Source organism: Gracilinanus agilis, chromosome 2 (genome assembly GCF_016433145.1).
Source record: "Gracilinanus agilis isolate LMUSP501 chromosome 2, AgileGrace, whole genome shotgun sequence".
Lineage (NCBI taxonomy): Eukaryota > Metazoa > Chordata > Mammalia > Didelphimorphia > Didelphidae > Gracilinanus > Gracilinanus agilis.
Window position 1 is genome coordinate 148,628,939 of NC_058131.1, and position 20,291 is coordinate 148,649,229.

Below are 20,291 nucleotides of genomic sequence, written 5' to 3' on the forward strand. Positions count from 1 at the left end.
AGAGAGAGAGAGAGAGAGAGAGAGAGAGAGAGAGAGAGAGAGAGAGAGAGGGAGGGAGGGAGGGAGGGAGGGAGAGGGAGAGGGAGAGGGAGAGAGAGAGAGAGATCATAAGAGGATGATGAAAATTTCTGAATTAGAACTTCTTTTGGAAGAAAGCAGGATCAGGCTAAGTCAGTCTGTAAAAGACTAGAAATGGAGGTTTAAAAAAGAAAAAAGATCATCTAGATCATCTGTCACTGGTTTCAAAATGTTATAAATCAGTAATGGTGAACCTATGGCACAGGTGCCAAAGATGCCACTCAGAGAGCTCTCTGTGGGCACATGGCCACCTCCCCCCCACCAAAGATTTTATTACTAGAAAGACAGAGGGATTCAGGCAGACCTGCTCCCTTCCCCCTCTCCATCGTGGCCAATGACTTCTTTTCATATCACCTGCCCCTCTGCCCAGCAGTCCAGTGGGAGTGTTTCCTCCCTCCCCCTCCCCTGTGTAGAGTAAGGGTGGGGTCAGGAAGCACCCCGACACTTGATGAGGGAAGGAGCACAGCATGCTATCTGGGGGGGGGGGCAGGAGCAGGTATGGCATTCTGTCACTAAAAGTTTCACCATCACTGTTAAGCTCTTCCCAAATGGCAGTTGTATGTAGCATTCTGCTCCGGTATATTTCTCCTTCATGTCATCACTGATCCAGTTTGTAGCCCACACTGTTGGGCAGGATGGATCTTAGTCTCAAGGAACAGAGATGACTCAGGGGACAAGGAAAAGTCAGCCCTTTGAGTTCCTATTTGTGATCCAAAGCTAGCTACCCAAAAACAAAGGCCAACTCACCAAGGGGCTAGATCTGCTGCCATGTTCAGGGTAATTTGGATTTCATCTCTGTACATGATCATGAAGAACTAAAAATGGTATTGAAGCAGGGGAAATGAAGAAGAGCAGCTCTACCTAAGTACATACAAAGAAATCTATGCTGCATTAATACAATTTTTAAAACATGCAAAAAATTGATTATTAGGTTCTCAAAAACAGAAAAGATTCTAAAAAATGAAAAAAAAATGTGGATGGTGCTTTTATCAACAACAACAAAAACTATAAATACCAAGCCAGATACCAGCTTTTTTCATCTTCATAGTAGTAGCTCATATTTTTATGGCTAGCATTTATATAGCACCTATTATGTTGCCAAGCATTTTACAAATATATTATTTCACTTGATCCTTAAACAAACCTGGAAAGTAAGTGCTATTATTATTCCTACGAAACAGATACTAAGACAAACAAGTTAAATGATTTGCCCAAGATCATATAGCTCATAAGTGTCTGAAACCAGATCTGAACTCAGGTCTCTTCTGACTCCAGGCCCAGCACTCTATCCATTATACCACCGAGCTACTTAATACAAGGCATTTTTCTCACAATAACTCTGTGTTTGGTAATGCAAGTACACTTTACACATAAGAAAACTATGACTTAAAATGTTTTTGTGACTTGTCCACAATCACATAAGTCCAAAATATCAAAACTAAGACTGAAATCACAAGTCTTCTATTCTATAATTAACTATGTCTTCAATGTTTTGTTTCCCCAGTACCCAACCAAATGCCTTTCTTTTTAAACCATTATTTTCTGTCTTAGTAATGAGTGTAAGATAGAAGGGCAAGGGCTAGGCAATAGAGGAAGAAGTATTAAGTGACTTGCCCAGGGTAACACAACTAGGAAGTATCTAAGGTCAAATTTGAACCCAGGCCTGGCCCTCTCTCCACAGTGCCACCTAGCTGCCCCTCAAGTCCTTTTCACATAGCAAACATTTAATAAATGATTGTTCAGTGTAAACAATCCATTTATACTGATACCTTAGATTTAAAACAACCACATCGACCCAAAATGAAGGATATTAGCCTGTATCACTGTTGAGAAAGTAAATGTATTTTCAATAATCTGAAATTACTTCCTTCTGCAAAAACAGGCAACATACAACTAAAAGTACTTTGCTATGGTATAAGGAATAGAGTTCTAGCCTTAGTATCAGGAAAACTTAGGTCAAACCCTGCTGTGTAAACATAAGCAAGTCACTTAACTTTTCTTAACGTCAGTTTCCTCATCTTTAGAGATAATATCTGAAATAATCCTAATAACCTACCACAATAGATGGTTTTGAGTCTTATGGGAGGAAACATGTAAAGTGCTTTGCAAATTGTAATAGATAGAGAATGGATGGACAGATTATATGTGTGTATATATAATGTAATATTGTTGTTCCATAAAAAATGACTAAAATGATGGTTTCCAAAAATCCTGGGAAGATTTCTGAGGAATACAGAATGAAGTGAGTAGAACCAAGAGAAGAATTTGTACAAAAACAACAAAATTTTTAAGAAAAAAATATTTTAAATACTTGAGACTTCCAGCTAATATAAGGACCAACTGCAATTCAAGAGGACTAATGGAGGAGGTAGGTGGCACAGTGGGGAGAGTACTCAACCAAGAATCAAGAAGACTCAAGTCTAAATCAGCCTTAGATATTTACTAGCTGTGTGACCATGGACAAGTCACTTAACACTATTTGCTTCAGATTCCTTGTTTGTAAAATGAACTGGAGATGAAATAACAAACCACTTCCATATCTCGCCAAGAAAATCCTAAATGGGATCACGAAGAGTTAGATGGGAAGGGTAGGGAAGGGAAGGAAACGGAAGGGAAGGGAAGGGAACGGAATGGAACGGAATGGAACGGAATGGAACGGAATGGAACGGAAGGAGAAAATTGGAATATTTTTTAAATGCACAGAAGAGGAGGCAGCTAGAAGTTCAGTGGATTGAGAGCCAGTCTTATAGATGGGAGGTCATTGGTTCAAATCCAGTCACAGACACTTCCAAGCTGTGTGACCCTGGGCAAGTCACTTAACTCCCATTCCCATTGCCTAACCTTTATTGCTCTTCTACCTTGGAATCAATGCACAGTATTGATTCTAAGATGGAAGGTAAGAGTTGGGATTTTTTTAATTTAAAATAAAATAAAATGCACAAAAGAGAATAGGCCAAAAAGAAACATAAGCAAGAGAGCTTTTAAAGTTATACACTTAATTTATCATATGCTTAAAAGGAAAATTAAAACTGTGCATACTGAATTTCTCCAATGGGTTTTTTAAATCATTATTTAAAAGAATATTATGTTATGGATACTAGTTATGGATGCTAGAAGATCACTAGGGAGTACCTCCGGGGATCTGTGCTTGACCCTGCATTGTTTAACATCTTTATCTTTTTATCATCCAATTTTCAGACAACACAAAGTTGGGAGAGATAGCTAACAACAGAAGATGATATTCAGGATCCAAGCCCTGAATCTAATAAGATTAAATTCAATAGGAATATGTGCAAGTCTTGCGCTTGGGTACAAAATGTCAGCTTCACAAATATAAGATGGAGATGACACGGCTAGAGATCAGTTTTGAAAAAATTATAGTGGTCTACAAGCTCGCTCTACAGCAGTACTATGATATGGAAGCTAAAACAAATTAATTTGATTTCATGCTGAACTAAAAGGGTCATACCTTCCAGGAATAGAGAAAAAATTGTCCTATTGTTCTCTACTCTTTTAAGACTTCGTCTGGAGTATTGTTTTGAGTTCTAGGAGCCATAAATGGCAAGGAGAAAAGAATATAGTTAAGAAGTTCAGTTCCAAGAAAACTGCAACACTTAAGTGAGTAGGGTAGTAATGAGAGCTGGGACTAAGATAGTAGAAATAGGAATATCATTGACGTGATGGATATGAGTGGTATTTTTGAGGCAAAATAGCCAGAATTTGTCAACTGATTTGATATTGGAGGAAAAAGAAAGGAAAGCATTAAAGACATACTGGGTTAACAGAAAACCGGGCAAATATTAGTGTCCCCTCACTGACAGAAATTGGGTGTAAAACTAGAAGGAGGAGCAGATTTTGTGAGAGGAAACCCATAAGCTCAGTTGTAGATGTGATGAGTTTATATAGTTCCACAAATATTGAATGTACAAAGCATTATTCTAGAGGAAACAAGGATATATTCTAGACTCTGATCTCCAAGAACTTACTCTTACTCAAGAAGAGAGTCATATACATGGGTCACTATGATATAAAGAAATAAATATGAATCAAAAGTCTAGGCAAAGTGTCATGAGAAATTTAAAAAGGAAAAGATTGCTTTCTGCTTAGACTTTATAATCTGGGCCTCGAAGGAAAGAAAGTATTTAAACAAAAATGCCAAAAATATAATAGAGAAGGTAGACTCCAGTTCCGGTATTGGGGGTGGAGAATAGCATGAACAAAGAAAGGAGGAGAGAAGAGGGCAAGATAAGACAGAATTAAGAGAGAGTAAACCAGTTTGGCTAAAACTGTAACATGGAGTATGTGAAAAGACATGCCTGAACATCTAAGTTAGAATCTAAATATGGAAATCAAACAGCATCAGGAGTTGATGCTTATCAAGGAGGCAAAGGGGAGCTATTAAAGTTTTTCAAGTAGGTGATTTACATGTATATTAAACAGCATTATGAAGGCTTGATCAGAAAGGGAATAAATTAACAGCAGGAAGACCAATTACAAAAAGTTGAAGCAAGAAGAAATGAGGTAACTCATATTCCTAGGAAGAGGGGAGTGGAAATGAATGTAGGAGATAGTTTGATAACTGGATCTAAAGGATTTGTCAAATGTTGAATGTAGGGTGAAAGAGGGAAAAAAAATAAAAGGTGACTGTGACTGCAAGCATGGGTGGGTAAATAGATGGATAGATTGGTAGTATGAACATAAATAGAGAAATTAGGTAGAAAGACAAATTTGAAAAGCAAGATGAGTTCGGTTTTAAAGATTCTGAATTTGAGGTACCAAAAGTCCATCCTGGTGGAGATGTCCTTTAGAATTAAACAGTTGATGATTCAGGCATGGAGCTGAAAAGACAGATGACATCCATTTATAAACAGATTTAAGAACCATCTGTGTAGAAATGATGGTCAGAGCTGTAGGAGTTATGATATTGATATGAACTGGTAAAGAATAAAGTAAAGGAAATTAAGAAGAGATCATTGGGGAACACCAGTATTAATGGGTGTGAAAGAGAAGCAAGGTCCCTTGACCATTAGAAAGGTAACAGGAGAAATGGGCAACTGATCTAGCTCAGCTTCCTGCCTCTATGCAAGAATATACAAATAGATAAATATGTGTCCTCTTTTATGTTGTTAGAAGGCAAGATTATCCCGAAGGACAGGATGGTCAACAATGTCTACAGAGAAATGCTGACAAGGGGAGGGGGTGTTTTAACCTTTATCTCCCAACTTAGAATCAATATTATGTATTGTTTCCAAGGCAGAAGAATGAAGGCCAGGCAATGGAGATTAAGTGATTTGCCCAGAGTCACACAGCTAGAAAACATCTGAGGCTGGATTTGAATCCAAGACCTCCCATCTGTAGGCCTGGCTCTCAATCCACTTTGGATTTGTCAGTATCACTGAATTTGACAATATCATTCATTTGGCATTTATGGAGGCCATAGCATCTAGACCTAGAAGGGACCTTAGGGATTATCTTGTCCAACCTTTCTTTTTACAAAAGCAGAAACATACTCAGAGATGGGAAATGATTTTCCCCATTACTAATTAAGTGGTAGAGCCAGGATTCAACCACAGATCCTCTTATTTCAGATCCAAAGCTTTTTTCCAATATACCATTATTTACTGCCCAGTATTTTGAATTCTATTATCATATGCTTATCTTCCCTCGCTAGCTGAAGGATATGTTCCCTGATAGGGTGGAGCGTGCTTCTTTGACTTTTTATTCCCCTATAAAATGCCTTTTGCTATACCCAGTACATACTAAGGGTTGACCCAATATTTGTGGATTGATCCACCTGATGTCAATGGTTTGAAATCTAGAAATAAAGGGTTTCCGACCTTTATTATTGAAGATCCAGGACCAATGACAATCTCTTTGATGTAATTGACCTTGAAAATGAAGTGTCCCTCTTAGGAGATTGAAAAGTACAGACAACGTTATCCGAATAGTAACCAGGGGAACCTTGTTCCAGCAAATAAAGCACTGACCTAGTAAGAAGATAACTTTTTCTAAGTTTGTTCTGGTCATTGACCAAGGTTTCCCCCCCCTCACCTTCACCACTTCTTTGGGCCCTTGAAGGACGCTTGTATTATTTGTTTATGTAGGCAGAGTTAATACTTTGGCAACTTCTCCCGCAGCCAATAGCTCCCTGGGGCCTGCATGATGCGTCTAGGTACTGTGGGACAGTCAGAAAGCAGGCCACTTACGGGGCTGCAGAAGTCGTTTCATTTTCACTAAGGAGTTTCCTTCGGAGTTTATTTACTAGCTCGCATCCCAGGGGCGAAATAAAGAGGAAAGGGAGGAGAGGGAGCCAATAGAACCCCCACTCGCAGCAATCTAAGTCCTGAGGGGAAAGGAGTCAAGAGCTCTTCCTAGCTCATACTTACCACACTGCACAATGGGGACACGGGCGTGGAACTGTAGAGTAAGCGGCAGGAAAGAAGAAGGAACCAGGGGCGATTTAACTCCCTGAGCTGCCTGTTCAAGTCCCCAGTCTCGGCTAGCTGCCCAGTGCAAACTGACCTCCTAGCCAGACAGCTCGGCGTGTAAGGGTAAACACAAGGAAACTATGCTTGGAAGGGAAGAAGCGTCTTCCGACAGTGCCCCAGCCGAGGGCTTTAACCTGTCATCCTGGACAGCATCTGGAAGGGCTCGCCCTCTCGACTCACCCCAAAAGCTGGCAGGAAAACAGCATTCTACGATCTAAAGAGGTGACAATGGTCAGGAGCTGTCAGTTAGAGTCCTGACTGTAGTCAGAGTATAAAGTCGGGAGTTCTGGGAGATTCTTAGGGGTTTTGTGAGACATCAGTGGTTTGCAGTGGAAAGGGGATACTAGAAGGTGACGTGGCTCCTAACTTTGCTAGAGGTTGCGAGGGAAAAAATAAAGTAAAAGTGGAGAGGAAGCAGGATGAATTAGGGGTTGGGGATGCGGATGCCAAGGGGAGCTGGGAGCCACGCATTTATTTGTTGGACAGGTAGCTAAAAGGAGAGTGACCAGATTACCAAGGGACTTCTGTACAAATTGCGAGGCTTGCTAGGGGCGGTGACCAGGTTTGCTAGAGGAAAGTGTAGAAATGGGCTCCTAATGGATTGGTTGTGAATTCAAGGAAAAAGTAAGCAGAACGGGGTTGGGGGTTGGGGGGGAAGGGCGGAAAGGAGGGGGAATAGTTCCCGTTGCTTCACTCTTTCCCTCAAACACCATCCCCCAATCCTCGTCTTACCCGACACGTTTAACTGGCCACCCAGGAACCAGCTGATCTTGCCCTGGCTGAAATCGCAGTCCTCGACGGTATGGTAAGGGGTGTCCCACACCAGCGTGTCCCGGGCAAAACGTCCCCAAAATACGTGAGGCTCTCTGACCGCCTGCTTGCACAGCTCCGCGTAGGAGCTGAGGCTCCTTGACACCGTTGGGGCGACACTGGCTGCCCCTTCGCGGTCAGATCTGCGACCCGGGTTGCCACGGCCCTGGAACTGACAGTGCAACTGCTGGAGCAGCCTCGGCCCCCTGCTCCGCGACCCCACGCCCCCTGGGAACGTCCAGAGGCTTCTGCACAGGCTGCGGAGAAGTCCCCGGCCCCCACCACTACGGCAGGCGCACAGACTTAGAGCAGTCATATCGTTAACCCACCCCTAGACCCAGCTTCTCTGGAAACCCCTCGAATCCTGGCACAGCACCCCAAGCAGGCTGCAATCAACTAACGCAAACTAGAGGAACTCAGCGAGGTTGGGACCAAAGCCAATAATGGGCTCCTCCCATTCTTCTTAGTCCCTCCCTAGTGCCAGTTCTTGGGGGAAGGGCAAGGGGGGTGCTGAGAAAGAGGAGAGAGTGTGTGTATGTAAAAAACAGAAAGAAACATTTAGTGATCCCATTCCTCTTGTGGTGGTGAGCTGGACAGGGCCCTGTAATCGCTCTCTCCTTCCCTTCTCTCGATACCACCCCCTTGTCAGGCCCCTTCCTCTTCTGGAGTCGGCCTTCCCGAGTTCAGTTATGATCCATCCCCCTCCACCGCCTTTCCTGCTGTCATCTTGGGGGTTGGAGGAGGGGGACTAAGAGAAGGCTATCATTGCCGGAGAAGGAGAATTTAGGAGTTCTAGAAGAGCGAGGTTCTAAGAGAACCTCGTGCTTGAAGAGGATGAAGACTGTCTTGTAGAATGTAAAGTTGAAGTTTTGATTTGGTTTCATTTTGTGGGTTGTTCTTGAGCCTAGAGGCAGGTTAGCAAAACAAAGCTATTATTTGGGTGTCATACAATCTTGGATCTGGGAGAGACCTTAGAGTTCATTGGTCTAGAGAGATGGTGACTCATTCAAGGTCACAAAGCTATGGAGCTTCAGAAAACTGGTGGGTAACTGGCTATACGGGTCCAGGACTCTTTCCACTATATCTTTAAGGGGAAGCTGGTAGGAAGTGGAGAGAGAGAAATGAAGAGAAAGAGATGTTTAATACCCTCACCCCACTGGAATTGGTGCCTGCTTCCAATGTTTTCCTCCTCCAAATCCTCCTCCACTCAGATGCTAAATTAATTTTCCTAATGAACAGCCATCACTTTTCTGTCCAAAAACTTTCAGTGACTCTCTAGCCTCAAGTTAAGACACTCCACAATCTCTCATCTAGCTACTCTTTCAGCCTTATTTATAGTATTTCCCTGGACAAAATTAGTACTCTAAAATAGCCTGCCACTCATTCCCTGAACTCAGAATTCCATCTCTTGCCTTTTTTTTTCTCCAGCTGTCCCTCATACCTGGAACACGAACTTCCTCACTCCTTAGAAGAATCTTTCTATAACTTTAAGGCTCAGCTCAGGTGCTATCTCCTATTGGAAACCTTCCCTGAAGCCTCCCCATTTGTTAATTCTCTCTCCCTTTCTGAAATTACCTTATACTTATCTGTGTGGATTAAATCTTCCCCCAGTAAAATAATAAGGGCCTCAAGGGCCAGGGCTTTGTTTTTTTTGTTGTTGTTGTTGTTTTTTTGTCATTAAATCCCAGGACCCATCACCTCACCTTGAATAACTAAGATATGAAATGTTTATGGAAATATTGAACTTTGGTGATGTGGAGACATGTACCTAGTCAAGCAAACAACTATATGTAAACACTTTACACAATTGTTCTTTCAGATGGAAAATTCTTTGAATATTTCTCCTACTGCTCTACTTTGCCAACAAAGTACTGCAAGCTAAATGTAGCCTTAAACACATGTGCCAGCAAAAAGTGGTAGAGACTGAATAATCAGAGTAGTCACCAGTTTCAGCATTCTGGGAAGTAATCTAACAAAAAGAGCTGTCTAAGCATGATCACTTAGAATGTTGTGAGTTTAAGAAAAGCAAAAGAAAAAATCAAAGAAAGAAAGAAAAAGAAGGTAGTGAGTTCTAGGAAGCAGGGGTGTTGTGAAGGAGATTCCAGCATGGGTCAAAGACTGGACATAACGCCCTTTCAGTCCCTTCCAGCTTTAAACTTTTCTCATTGGAAGAGATGACACCTGGCCTTCTGTAGAAGGCTGATTGGAGAAATAGGGTCTGGATAGGGCCTGTTATCTGGATTCCCTACATGACCAATCCAGGCTGAGGAAGTCTTTGTGTTTGGTCCTGGTCACCTGAGCCCTGAAAACCTCTGGTACCAGCAGGTTGATTAATCCAAAAACAACTTGACCCCTCTATGAGGCTATTGGAAGTCATTTAGAGAAATAGAGTCTGTAATAGATATTTTATCTGGATCCCATTACAAAATCATCAGCAAGTAAAACTGTGTGTATGATTTTTTTCTGCACTGCATGTCAAGACACAGACAGAATGGGCCATCTAAGGAAAAAATCTGAGACTCCTCTTTTGACTCATTTTCAGATCCCCACCTTTTCTTAATATTCTTATTGGAAAGCTTTGAGTCCTTAGAAGACCAGCAGCAACTGAGTTAACAATTTCTTTCCTTGATAATTAAGAAGCCTGAACTCCATATTACTTAGATAATTAGGCCGGACATAGACAAAGCTAGACAAGACTTTATCTGACCAGGTACAGTCCTGTAAATCAAGAGGACAGGACTCAATTAGTAAAAATCTCTATGAAATATATTTCTGCTCCCAAAATTAACCCCCTACTAATTGGTGGTTGGAATTTGGCCTTTGACCCTGAACCTATCTCTCTACTTTTTAGACTTTAATGGGTTTTTGTATGATTTGTGACCCCTTCACAGCTGATTCTTTCTCTGTGTTCTTTGTTTGAAACCAGTATATAATAAACTCAAAACTCCATAGCAGTTGGAGCAGCTATGGGCTAACCACTAGTCTGGCTGTTCTCAGTTTTCTGTTTCTGGTCTTTTCAATCCAACACTACTAAATGCCACTCAGGACCCCCAAAAATATAGAGCTGGCTCTCTATAGCCTTCAGATCAAAAGATAACATTGTCAAATGAATCAGAGTATAGTGGACACTGGGATTCTAACCCAGTTCCTGACAGTGACTTGTTGGTCCTAGTTATTTCACCCTCTCTGGCTTCAGTTTTCCCATAAACAAAGGAACACATTCTAGACCATGAAGAAGAACTTGGTGGCATGTTCAGGGATCAAACCAGTTTGGCTCTCATACCAGACCACTGTGCACTTGAACAGTATATAAGAACAGGCACCAACTGAGGAGAGTTTGCAGAGAGTACAATGCAATGTTTGGAAAGCTAGGCAAGAGACAAATTACAGATACCAGGTTGAGGAGTATTGTTTTATCCTAGGGCCATCTGAAAATTTTTGAGCAAAGGAGTGACACGGTCACACCAATGCATCAAAGAGATGAAACTGGCTTCTATGAAGAGAGTGAAAAAGATCAGGAAGAAACTGAAAACATGGACCTTGCTTCTAATACCATTTAAGTGACCTCAGGCCTCAGTTTTAACCTCCCTGGGTCACAGTTTTCTCATTTGTAAAGTAAAAGGATTGGACGAGATCGTTTTAGAAGTACCTGCCAGTCTTAGATCTAAGCTCCTATGAACCACTGAATTGGGGACTCAGGTTATTGCAGAAAAATAAATTAGGAATCTATTGTCATTGTTCCAGAGAGAAGAAATCAGGGTTTAAATGGAGGTAGTATTTATGTGAGGAAAGTGGAGGACAAATGGGAAAAAAGATCTGACAGCTGATTAGATGTGAAAGTGATAGAGTGAAAAAGAGTAAAGGATGACTTTACTCTTGGCAAAGAAAAGTACTTGGAACTACAAAGATGGGGATACCTTCCAGAGAAATAAATGAGTAAAGTCAAAATGTCACAGTAGAAAAGAACATCTGAGCTACCTCCTCCACAAAGATCTAGTATATAGGTACCAGACTAAGCTCTGATTGGGAAATCCAGGGGGTAAAAAAAAATCATGAGTCATTTTTCTAGCTTGAATCAGCAAAGGGAGATAAAGTGGTCTGTGGATATTGAGGACAAGGTCTGACCAGGAGCTCTCCCTTCTACTGAACAAGAACTGTGCCAGAGAAAAAGTAGAGTCATTCCAGGGCACTGTACTCTTGTCCAGGGTGTCAAAAGAGTTGCCAAATGAAAACTCTGTTGCTCACTGAGCACTTCCAGATAACAGATCTGGTGTATCCTGAAGAAAGGGCCTGCACCTAGTGGTGGTATTCCAGGGAAAGGAGCAGTCTCGTGCCTTAGGCTATATATTGAGCAAGGAACGAGATCAGTAGCAATTATTAGCTCTGTGGCTATGACCCCAAGAGCAGAGCACAGTCTCCACACCAGCCTCAAAGTCATTCTGAAGCTTAAAGGGTCATAGTCAGGGCCAGAATCTCAGAGCTTTTTAGCTGACTGATAGTGACTGCATCCAGCAGCTATCTACTGGATCTACCAACTGAGGCAAAACAAAAGGACCGAAACTCAGGGCAAAAATTTGCAGAGCCCAAACCAGAAGAGCGGTGATCAGACTTTGACCTGCAGTACACCACTTTAGAAACCGTGAAAGCCTGCAGGTCCTCAGCCAGAGCTGTCCCTGAGACCCTAGAATTACACAGCTCTCAGTGTCTCAGGAAAATTGAAACAAGTCCAAAGAGGACAAATGTTCAACCAAGACATTCTTCTCAGAAGTGTCCAGATATCTATCTGGACACAGTCGCCCTAATATCAAGTCTAAGGTCAGGAAGTAGGCTAAAAAGAATCTCACCATAAAGAGGTATTATGGGGGCAGGGCTGCTCAAGACACAAACCCAGAAGAGAAGAATGATTCCCAAACATCTCCAAACAAAGCCTCAAAAAAAAAAAAAAGAAAAAAAAAAAGACTTGGGCACAAGTCTAACCAGAATTGCTAGAAGAGACAAAGCAAAAGGTTTGTTTTTTTTAATCAATTTTAAAACCAAATGAAGAGGAAAATGTGGGGAAAGAAAAAAGAGATGTGAAAGAAAGATTTGGAAAAAGAATTAAGAGTTTTGAATAAGAGGTACAAAGCCTTACTCAAGAAAAACAATCTCTGAAAATTAGAAATGATCACAAAGAAGCTCATGAGACTTAGAAAGACTTCATGAGACTTAGAAAAAAAATTATTAAAGCAAATCAAAAAAATGAAAAGGAAAAGATGTTAAGTGAAATACCACTTAAAATAACTACAGAAATGGGGGCAGCTGGGTAGCTCAGTGTATTGAGAGCCAGGCCTAGGGACGGGAGGTCTTAGGTTCAAATCTGGCCTCAGACGTTTCCTAGCTGTGTGACCCTGGGCAAATCTTAACTTAACCCCCATTGCCTTGCTCTTCTGCCTTAGAACCAATACACAGTATCGATTCTAAGATAGAAGATAAGGGTTTAAAAAAAAACTACAGAAAGTATAAAATATTTGGGATTTTATCTCCCAAGATACATATAGTCATATGAATACAACTACAAACATTCTTTACTTAAACAAAAGCATCTAAATAATTGGAGAAATATTAATTGCTCAAAGGTAGGCCAAGCCAAAATAATAAAAATGATAACATTACCTAAATTAATTTACTTACTAGTGCCAGACCAAATTACTAAGGGGTTTGTATACTTTATGAAACTAGAAAATATAACAACAAAATTCATCTGGAAGAACAAGAATCTCAAAGAATCTCAAAGCAATTAACAAAAAAGAAAAAATGGAAATTAGTGAGTCTAGCAGCACCAGATTTCAAACTATACTACAAAACCACAATCATCAAAACCATTTGGGATTGATTAAGAAATAGAGAGATTGATCAGTGAGGCAGATTAACTACATCATATACAAAAATAACAGCACAATAGCCTGGTGTTTGATAAATCCAGAGATCACAACTATTAGGACAGGAACCCACTTTAACAAAAACAAGTGGAAAAACTGGAAAGTAGCTTGGCAATGCCTAGAGTTAGACCAATACTATATACCAAGGTTAGCTCCAATTACAACTCACATAGAGAAAAAGTTTATAGTCAAATGAGATAAAGATCAAAGGAGAGAAAATATACAATTCTGATTATATAAAATCTGAAAGTTTTTGTACAAACAAAACTAATGTAGCTAAAATACGGGGAGAAATGGATAAATGTTGGGGGTGGAGAATATAGCAAGTCTTTCTGGTAAATCTCATTTCTAATATTCTTAGGAAATGTTGAAATTTATAAGAATAAGAACCATTTCCATATTGATAAATGTTTAAGACATAAGCAAGCAGTTTTTCAGAGGAAGAAATCCAAGCTATCAATAGCTTTATAAAATACTCAAAATTACTAATAGTGAAATATAAATTTAAAGAATACTGTGGTTCTATTCCATGACCAATAGATTAGCAAAGTTGAATAAAAAAAAGTGGTTTATTGAACCCCCCAAGTTTGCCCCTCTCCCTTAAGGGAAGTTCCAGACTGACCCTTAGCTTAGACCTGTGATAATAAACCTATAGCACATGTGCCAAAAAGGGCACAAAAGCACCCTCTCTGTGACCATGCCTGCAGTCACCTGCCAGAGTTTGTTACTAGAAAGCCAGAGGGACTCAGGGCAGAACTGTCCCCCCTCCCTTTCTTCATGCACCTCAGGACATTCCTCACTTCACTGACCCCCTGCCCAGTAGCCAAATGGGAATACTTCCTAATGAGAGCACTTCCTCCCTCCCCTGGATGAGGTAAGGTGCTGGTAGGGAGGTTCACATTCTGCATGAGGTTGTAATGCAGATGGCAGCCTTTTGGTCTGTGGAGAATGCTATTTCCATGGTGCCGTTGAAGAAGAGCTAGATTTGAGGGGAGCATAGCTCACAGCATGACACATAGCTGGAGGGGAAGGAGCATTTGGGCCACTCTCCTTCCCCTCTCAACATGCATCTCTCATCACCTGCTCCTCTGCCCAATAGCCCAATGGGAGCACTTCTTCCCTCCCCTGTCTGGGGTAAGGGAGTGGGGGGCCAGGGTAACCTGTTCTTTCTAAGTACTTTAGTGGTTCTGTTTTTCAAGGTTGACACAAACAACTTTGAAAGACTGGCAACTATGATACCCACAATAACCAACCATAATTCCATAGCACTCATAATAAATATGCTACCCATTTTCTGTAGAGCAATAATGGACTCAATTTAGACTGATATACTTTTTTATTTTGAACAATGTGGAGATGTGTTTTGTTTGATTACATGGTTATAACAAGGCATTTTATTTCTCTTACTTTCTCAGTGAGAGTGTGAGATGGGAGGTTGGAGAGAGAGAAGGAAGACCTTTATCTAAAAATTAAATATAATTTCATTATAAAAGAGGAAAATAGTTGTGTGGAAAAGGGATGGATTTGGGGAAAGTATAATGAATTCTGCTAGAAACATGTAGATTTTGATGCAAAAAGAAGGATATGAAGAAAATGGAAAAAAAAAACTTTCTCTTGCCCAACTTGTTACATATTTCCACAACCTAGAATTAAAACAACAGAAAGATGTTGAAAAATGGATATACTTTGAAAAATTAGTTTGTTGGTCAATTTAATTTGAGGAAATATTAGTTCCTATAAGCAATGAAATTTATAAGAGGAAGAAAACTTCCCTTAGGGAAGATCTCTTGTTAAAGAACCTAAGAACTCTGAAACTGGAAGGGAACTTGGATATTAATTCAACCCCTTCTTGGAGGGAAGGGTTTGGGACAAATCCAGATCTTTGATTTCACCAATAGAAGAAATTAGAAAAAGTTGAAGCTCCCTTTATAAGCACAGATCCATTAACTCATTTACAGCTTCTAGTCTCAGGGAGTGTCCTAAGTGCTAAGAAATTAAATATCTCAATCATAATCACAGCCACTGTATCAGAAACCAAGGTCAAGGTGCAGCTAGGTAACAGTGGATAGAGAAACAGGCCTGGAGTTGAAAGGACCTGGGTTCAAATATGACTTCAAACACTTCCTAACTATGTGACATAGGCAAGTCATTTAATCCCAATTGCCTAGCTCTTGCCACTCTTCTGTCTTAGAATTGATACAAATAGAAGGTAAGAGTTAAAAAAAAGAAGAAGAAATAATTCCCAACTCTTCCTAAAGTCACTATGCCTGGAATGATAAGGAAACAGACTCAGAAAAGCAAAGAGATTTGTCTAAGCTCAGCAAAAGGGTTAGGATGAGGTTGTTTTTTTTTTAATATCCTAGGACCATGATGGTGAAGCTATGGCATGTGTGCCAAAAAGGGCACACGAAGCTCTCTCTGTGGGCATGCAAGCTGTAGCCCATCAGAGTTCATTATTAGAAAGGCAGAGGGACTGAGAGGGGGAGCTCCCTTCCCCCTCAACTGCTCTGAGGACATTTCTTCACTTCATCTGCCCCTCTGCCCAGCAACCCAATGGGAGCACTTCTACCCCTGTCTGGGCAAGGTGAGGAGGAGAGAAGGTGGCAGAGGGGTAGGGGAAGCTTGGCAAAGGTCTTGGGGAGCAGGGCACAGCACATGGTTTCCTAAAGGTTCTCCATCACAAGTTCCTGTGCCTCTTAGCTCCTAAACCAGAACTTCTTTTTAACTTTATCACACTGCAGAATTTGAGATGAGTTTGTGTTTCCTCCAGATGAAGCAAAGCAACTGAGTAGATACAGATTTTTTTAGCATGGTATAGTTCTATGCTTCCTACAATCTATGAATTACTTAACTATTACTTAAACATTTCTTGCCAAGCTGAACCACATCCCAGACGCCAAAAGTCCATACCTATTTGCTCCAAGCTTCAGTACCTATTTTAGAATTCACAGCATTTTGTCAATGTCTCCAGGAACTGTGGTAACTGGAACTATTTAATTTATAGATGAAAAAGGACTAGGCTATCTCTGCTTATCCCACTGAGAAAACTCCCTGAAGCCAAACAAAGGAAGAAGAGTTTCCAAACATTTTACAGGTATGACTACTTACTTTCCCCCCAATCTTCTGCTTGGAAAAGTTCATATTGGCTTTTCAGAGAATTACCAGAGTCTTTCAGGACATAAAACACATGTAACAACAGACCACTACTGGTCAAGAGGACTAGGGGGGGTGGGTCATATTTCACAAAAGGATTGAATTACAAAAAACTGTAACAAAGTTCATCTGGAAGAACAAAAGATCAAGAATATCAAGGGAAATAATGAAAAAAAAATGAAGGAAGGTGGCCTAGCAGTACCATAGTATAGTATTAAACTATACTATAAAGTAGCAGTCATCAAAATAATATGGTATTGGCTAAAAGACAGAAGAGAGGATCAGTGGAATAAACTTGGGGTAAGTGATCTCAACAAGACAGTCTATGATAAACCCAAAGATCCCAGCTTTGGGGATAAAAATCCACTCTTTGACAAAAACTGCTGGGAAAATTGGAAAACAGTATGGGAGAGATTGATTAGGTTTAGATCAACATTTCACACGATACACCAAGAGAAACTCAGAATGGGTGAATGACTTGAATATAAAGAAGGAAACTATAAGTAAATTAGGTGAACACAGAATAGTATATTTGTCAGATCTTTGGGAAAGGAAAGATTTTAAGACCAAGCAAGAGTTAGAAAAAATTACAAAATGTAAAATAAATAATTTTGATTACATTAAATTAAAAGGGTTTTATACAAACAAAACCAATGCGACCAAAATTATAAGGGAAGCAACAAATTGGGGGGAAAATCTTTATAACAAAAAACTCAGACAAAGGTCTAATTACTCAAATTTATAAGGAGTTAAATCAATTGTACAAAAAAGCAAACCATTCCACAATTAATAAATGGGCAAGGGACATGAATAGGCAATTTTCAGATAAAGAAACCAAAACTATCAAGAAGCACATGAAAAAGTGTTCTAAATCTCTTATAAATAGAGATATTCAAATCAAAACAACTCTGAGGTACCACCTCACACCTAGCAGATTGGCTAACATGACAGCTAAGGAAAGTAATAAATGTTGGAGGACATGTGGCAAAATTAGGACATTAATGCATTGCTGGGCAGAGTTGTGAATTAATCCAACCATTCTGGATGGCAATTTGGAACGATGTCCAAAGGGCTTTAAAAGACTATCTGCCCTTTGATCCAGCCTTAACACTGCTGAGTTTGTACCCCAAAGAGATCATAAGGAAAAAGCCTTGCACAAAAATATTTATAGCCTCACTCTTTGTGGTGGCAAAACATTTGGAAATGAGGGGATGTCCATTGATTAGGGAATGACTGAACAAATTGTGGAATCTGTTGGTGATAGAATACTATTGTGCTCAAAGGAATAAAGAACTGGAGGCAATCCATGTGAACTGGAATGACCTCCAAAAATTGATGCAAAGTGAAAGGAGCAGAACCAGGAGAACAGTATACACAGAGATGGGTACACTGGGTACAATTGAATGTAATGGACTTCTCTACTAGCAGCAATGCAATGATCCAGGACAATTCTGAGGGACTTATGAGAAAGAACACTATCCACATTCAGAGTAAGAACTCTGGGTGTAGAAACACAGAAGAAAAACAACTGCTTGATCACATGGGTTGATGGGGGTATGACTGGGAATATTTACTCTAAATGAGAACCCTAATGCAAATATTAATAATATGGAAATGGGTCCTGATCAATGACACATGTAAAACCAAGTGGAATTGTGCATCAGCTACAGAAGGGGGGTTGGGGAAAGGAAAGGAAAGAACATGAATCTCATAACCATGGAAAAATATTCTTAATTAATTAATTAATTGTAATTTTAAAAATAAAAAAGAAAAATTTCACAAAAGGGCTCCAGCTCTGAAATAACTCCCTCTAATCTTTGTCAGACTTATCATCCCTTCACTGGGTATCCTCAACTCCATTCCCTATACTTTCCCTTGGTTAATCAGTTGACTTCTACACTAGATGAATCAAACACACAGCCTGCTACTGCATATAGCCTGTAATACTCCCAAATGCAGGTTAAACCAAATTAAAATGTAATTGGGAAATGTTTAACAAAATAAAATAGAGATAACATTAAAGGCTGCCGGATTCTTTATATATGGTTCTGAGGGTCCCATTTCTAATTGAATTTGACAACATTGCTCTATATTGTCCTCTACTCTTGAGTCCTTTGACTCCTTATCCTACCATTATCACATTCCCTCCCCTTCAATTTCTCTTTCTCCACTGGACCCTTCCCTACTGGGGAAGAAGAGAATAAGCATTTATATAGTGCCCATTATGTGCCAGGCACTGGGCTAAGCACTTTTACAACTATTATCTCATTTGATCCCCATAACAACCCTGTGAGATAAGTAATATTATCATCCTCATTTTACAGTTGAGGACATAAAAGCAAAATAGGTTGAGTGATTTGCTCAGGGTCCTACAGTAAGTGTCTAAAACCAGTTTTGAACTCAACCTTTTCTTACTTCAGGTGCAATACTCTATCCACTACACCACTGGCTGCCTCTAGATGTGCCATCTTTAAAAATTATCTTTTGATTCAACCAACTCCACTAGGTATTTTCCAGTATCTCTTAAACTCCTTAAGAAAGTCATCTACACTAAACAACTCCACTTCCTCTCTCCTCTTACTGTATTCTAAACTGTATCTGCAAGTTGGCTTCTGATCTCATTATTCAACTGAAACTTACTTTCCAAAGACACCAGTAATCTTTATATTACCAAGTCTAATGGCCTTATCTTAACTTTCATCCTTCTTGACCTCTCTTTAGCTTTTGCATTGTCTATCACATCTCCTAGATACTCTCTCTTTTTCATTTTTCCTGGTTCTCTTCCCTATTTGACTGCTTCTTCTCCATAACCTTTGCCAAATCTTCATCCATTCCACGATCACTAACCATGAGTGTTCCCCAAGGCTTTGATTGTGTTCTCTTCTCCCTATATATCTGTATCTCTTAATGAGTTCATCAATTATTATCTCTATGCACATGATTCCTAGATCTATATATCCAGTTCAAGTCTCCCTCCTGAGCTCTAATCCTACATTTTCAACTGCCTTTTGGATATCTCAAACAAAATTCCCTGTAGGTGTCAAATATAACATATCTAAAATAAAACTCTTTTGCCCTGAAGCCTAGCCTTCTTCCTAATTTTCCTATTTCTATCAAAAGCACTATTATCTTTTTAGTCTCTGGTACCCAAACTCATTGTCATCCTTGACTCTTCAGTATCCCTTACTTCTCATATTGAATAAGCTGACAAATCCTATTGATTCTACCTTCTTATTTTTCATATCTATCTTCTTTCCATCCACAAGGCTTTCTATTGCCTTTTGGGTAAAATGAAAATGCTTCTCTTTGCCATATGAAATCCTTCCCAGTTTGGCTTTAATCATTCCTGATTTATTTCATATGACTTTGTTATTCCATTTTTCTTCACTTGTCTTCTCCCTTTTTCTTTTCTTTTTCTTTTTTCTCCTTCTCTTTCTCCATGCCATTCTACCTCTTTGCCATCTTTATTAATCTCCCTTACTTATCTTTCAAAAACCAAGAATTACCGTAGACCTCTGGTGGTGAACCTATGCCAGAGGGAGCATTCAGAACCCTCTCTGTGGGTACACAAACCACCATCCCCACAGAGTTCACCAGAGTTTGTTACTAAATAGCCAGAGGGATGCGGAGTCAAGCTGCTCCCCTCCCCCTCTCCATGCATGCCTGAGGACATTTCTCACATCACCTGCCCCTCTAAAAGGTTCACCATCACTGTTCTAGACAGAACTTACAAAATAAAATCTTCTTTCAAAATCCTTTCCTTCACTTTTAATGTTTCCCTACTTCTAATGCCTCCCCAACTCTTTTTCCAACACTGTCCATCATTCTGTTACCCAACATTCAA

General features: G+C 40.1%; 1 protein-coding gene across 1 annotated transcript in view; it reads right to left on the reverse strand.

Moving 5' to 3' along the window:
- The window catches only part of ACSS1 (acyl-CoA synthetase short chain family member 1), a 99,101-nt gene extending 91,032 nt beyond the window's left edge, over positions 1–8,069 (reverse strand). The window contains exon 1 of the mRNA XM_044663442.1: positions 7,299–8,069. Within this exon, the coding sequence (XP_044519377.1) occupies positions 7,299–7,692 (394 nt within the window). The 5' untranslated portion in view covers positions 7,693–8,069. The remainder of the gene's footprint in view (positions 1–7,298) is intronic.
- Between the last annotated feature and the right edge of the window lie 12,222 nt (positions 8,070–20,291).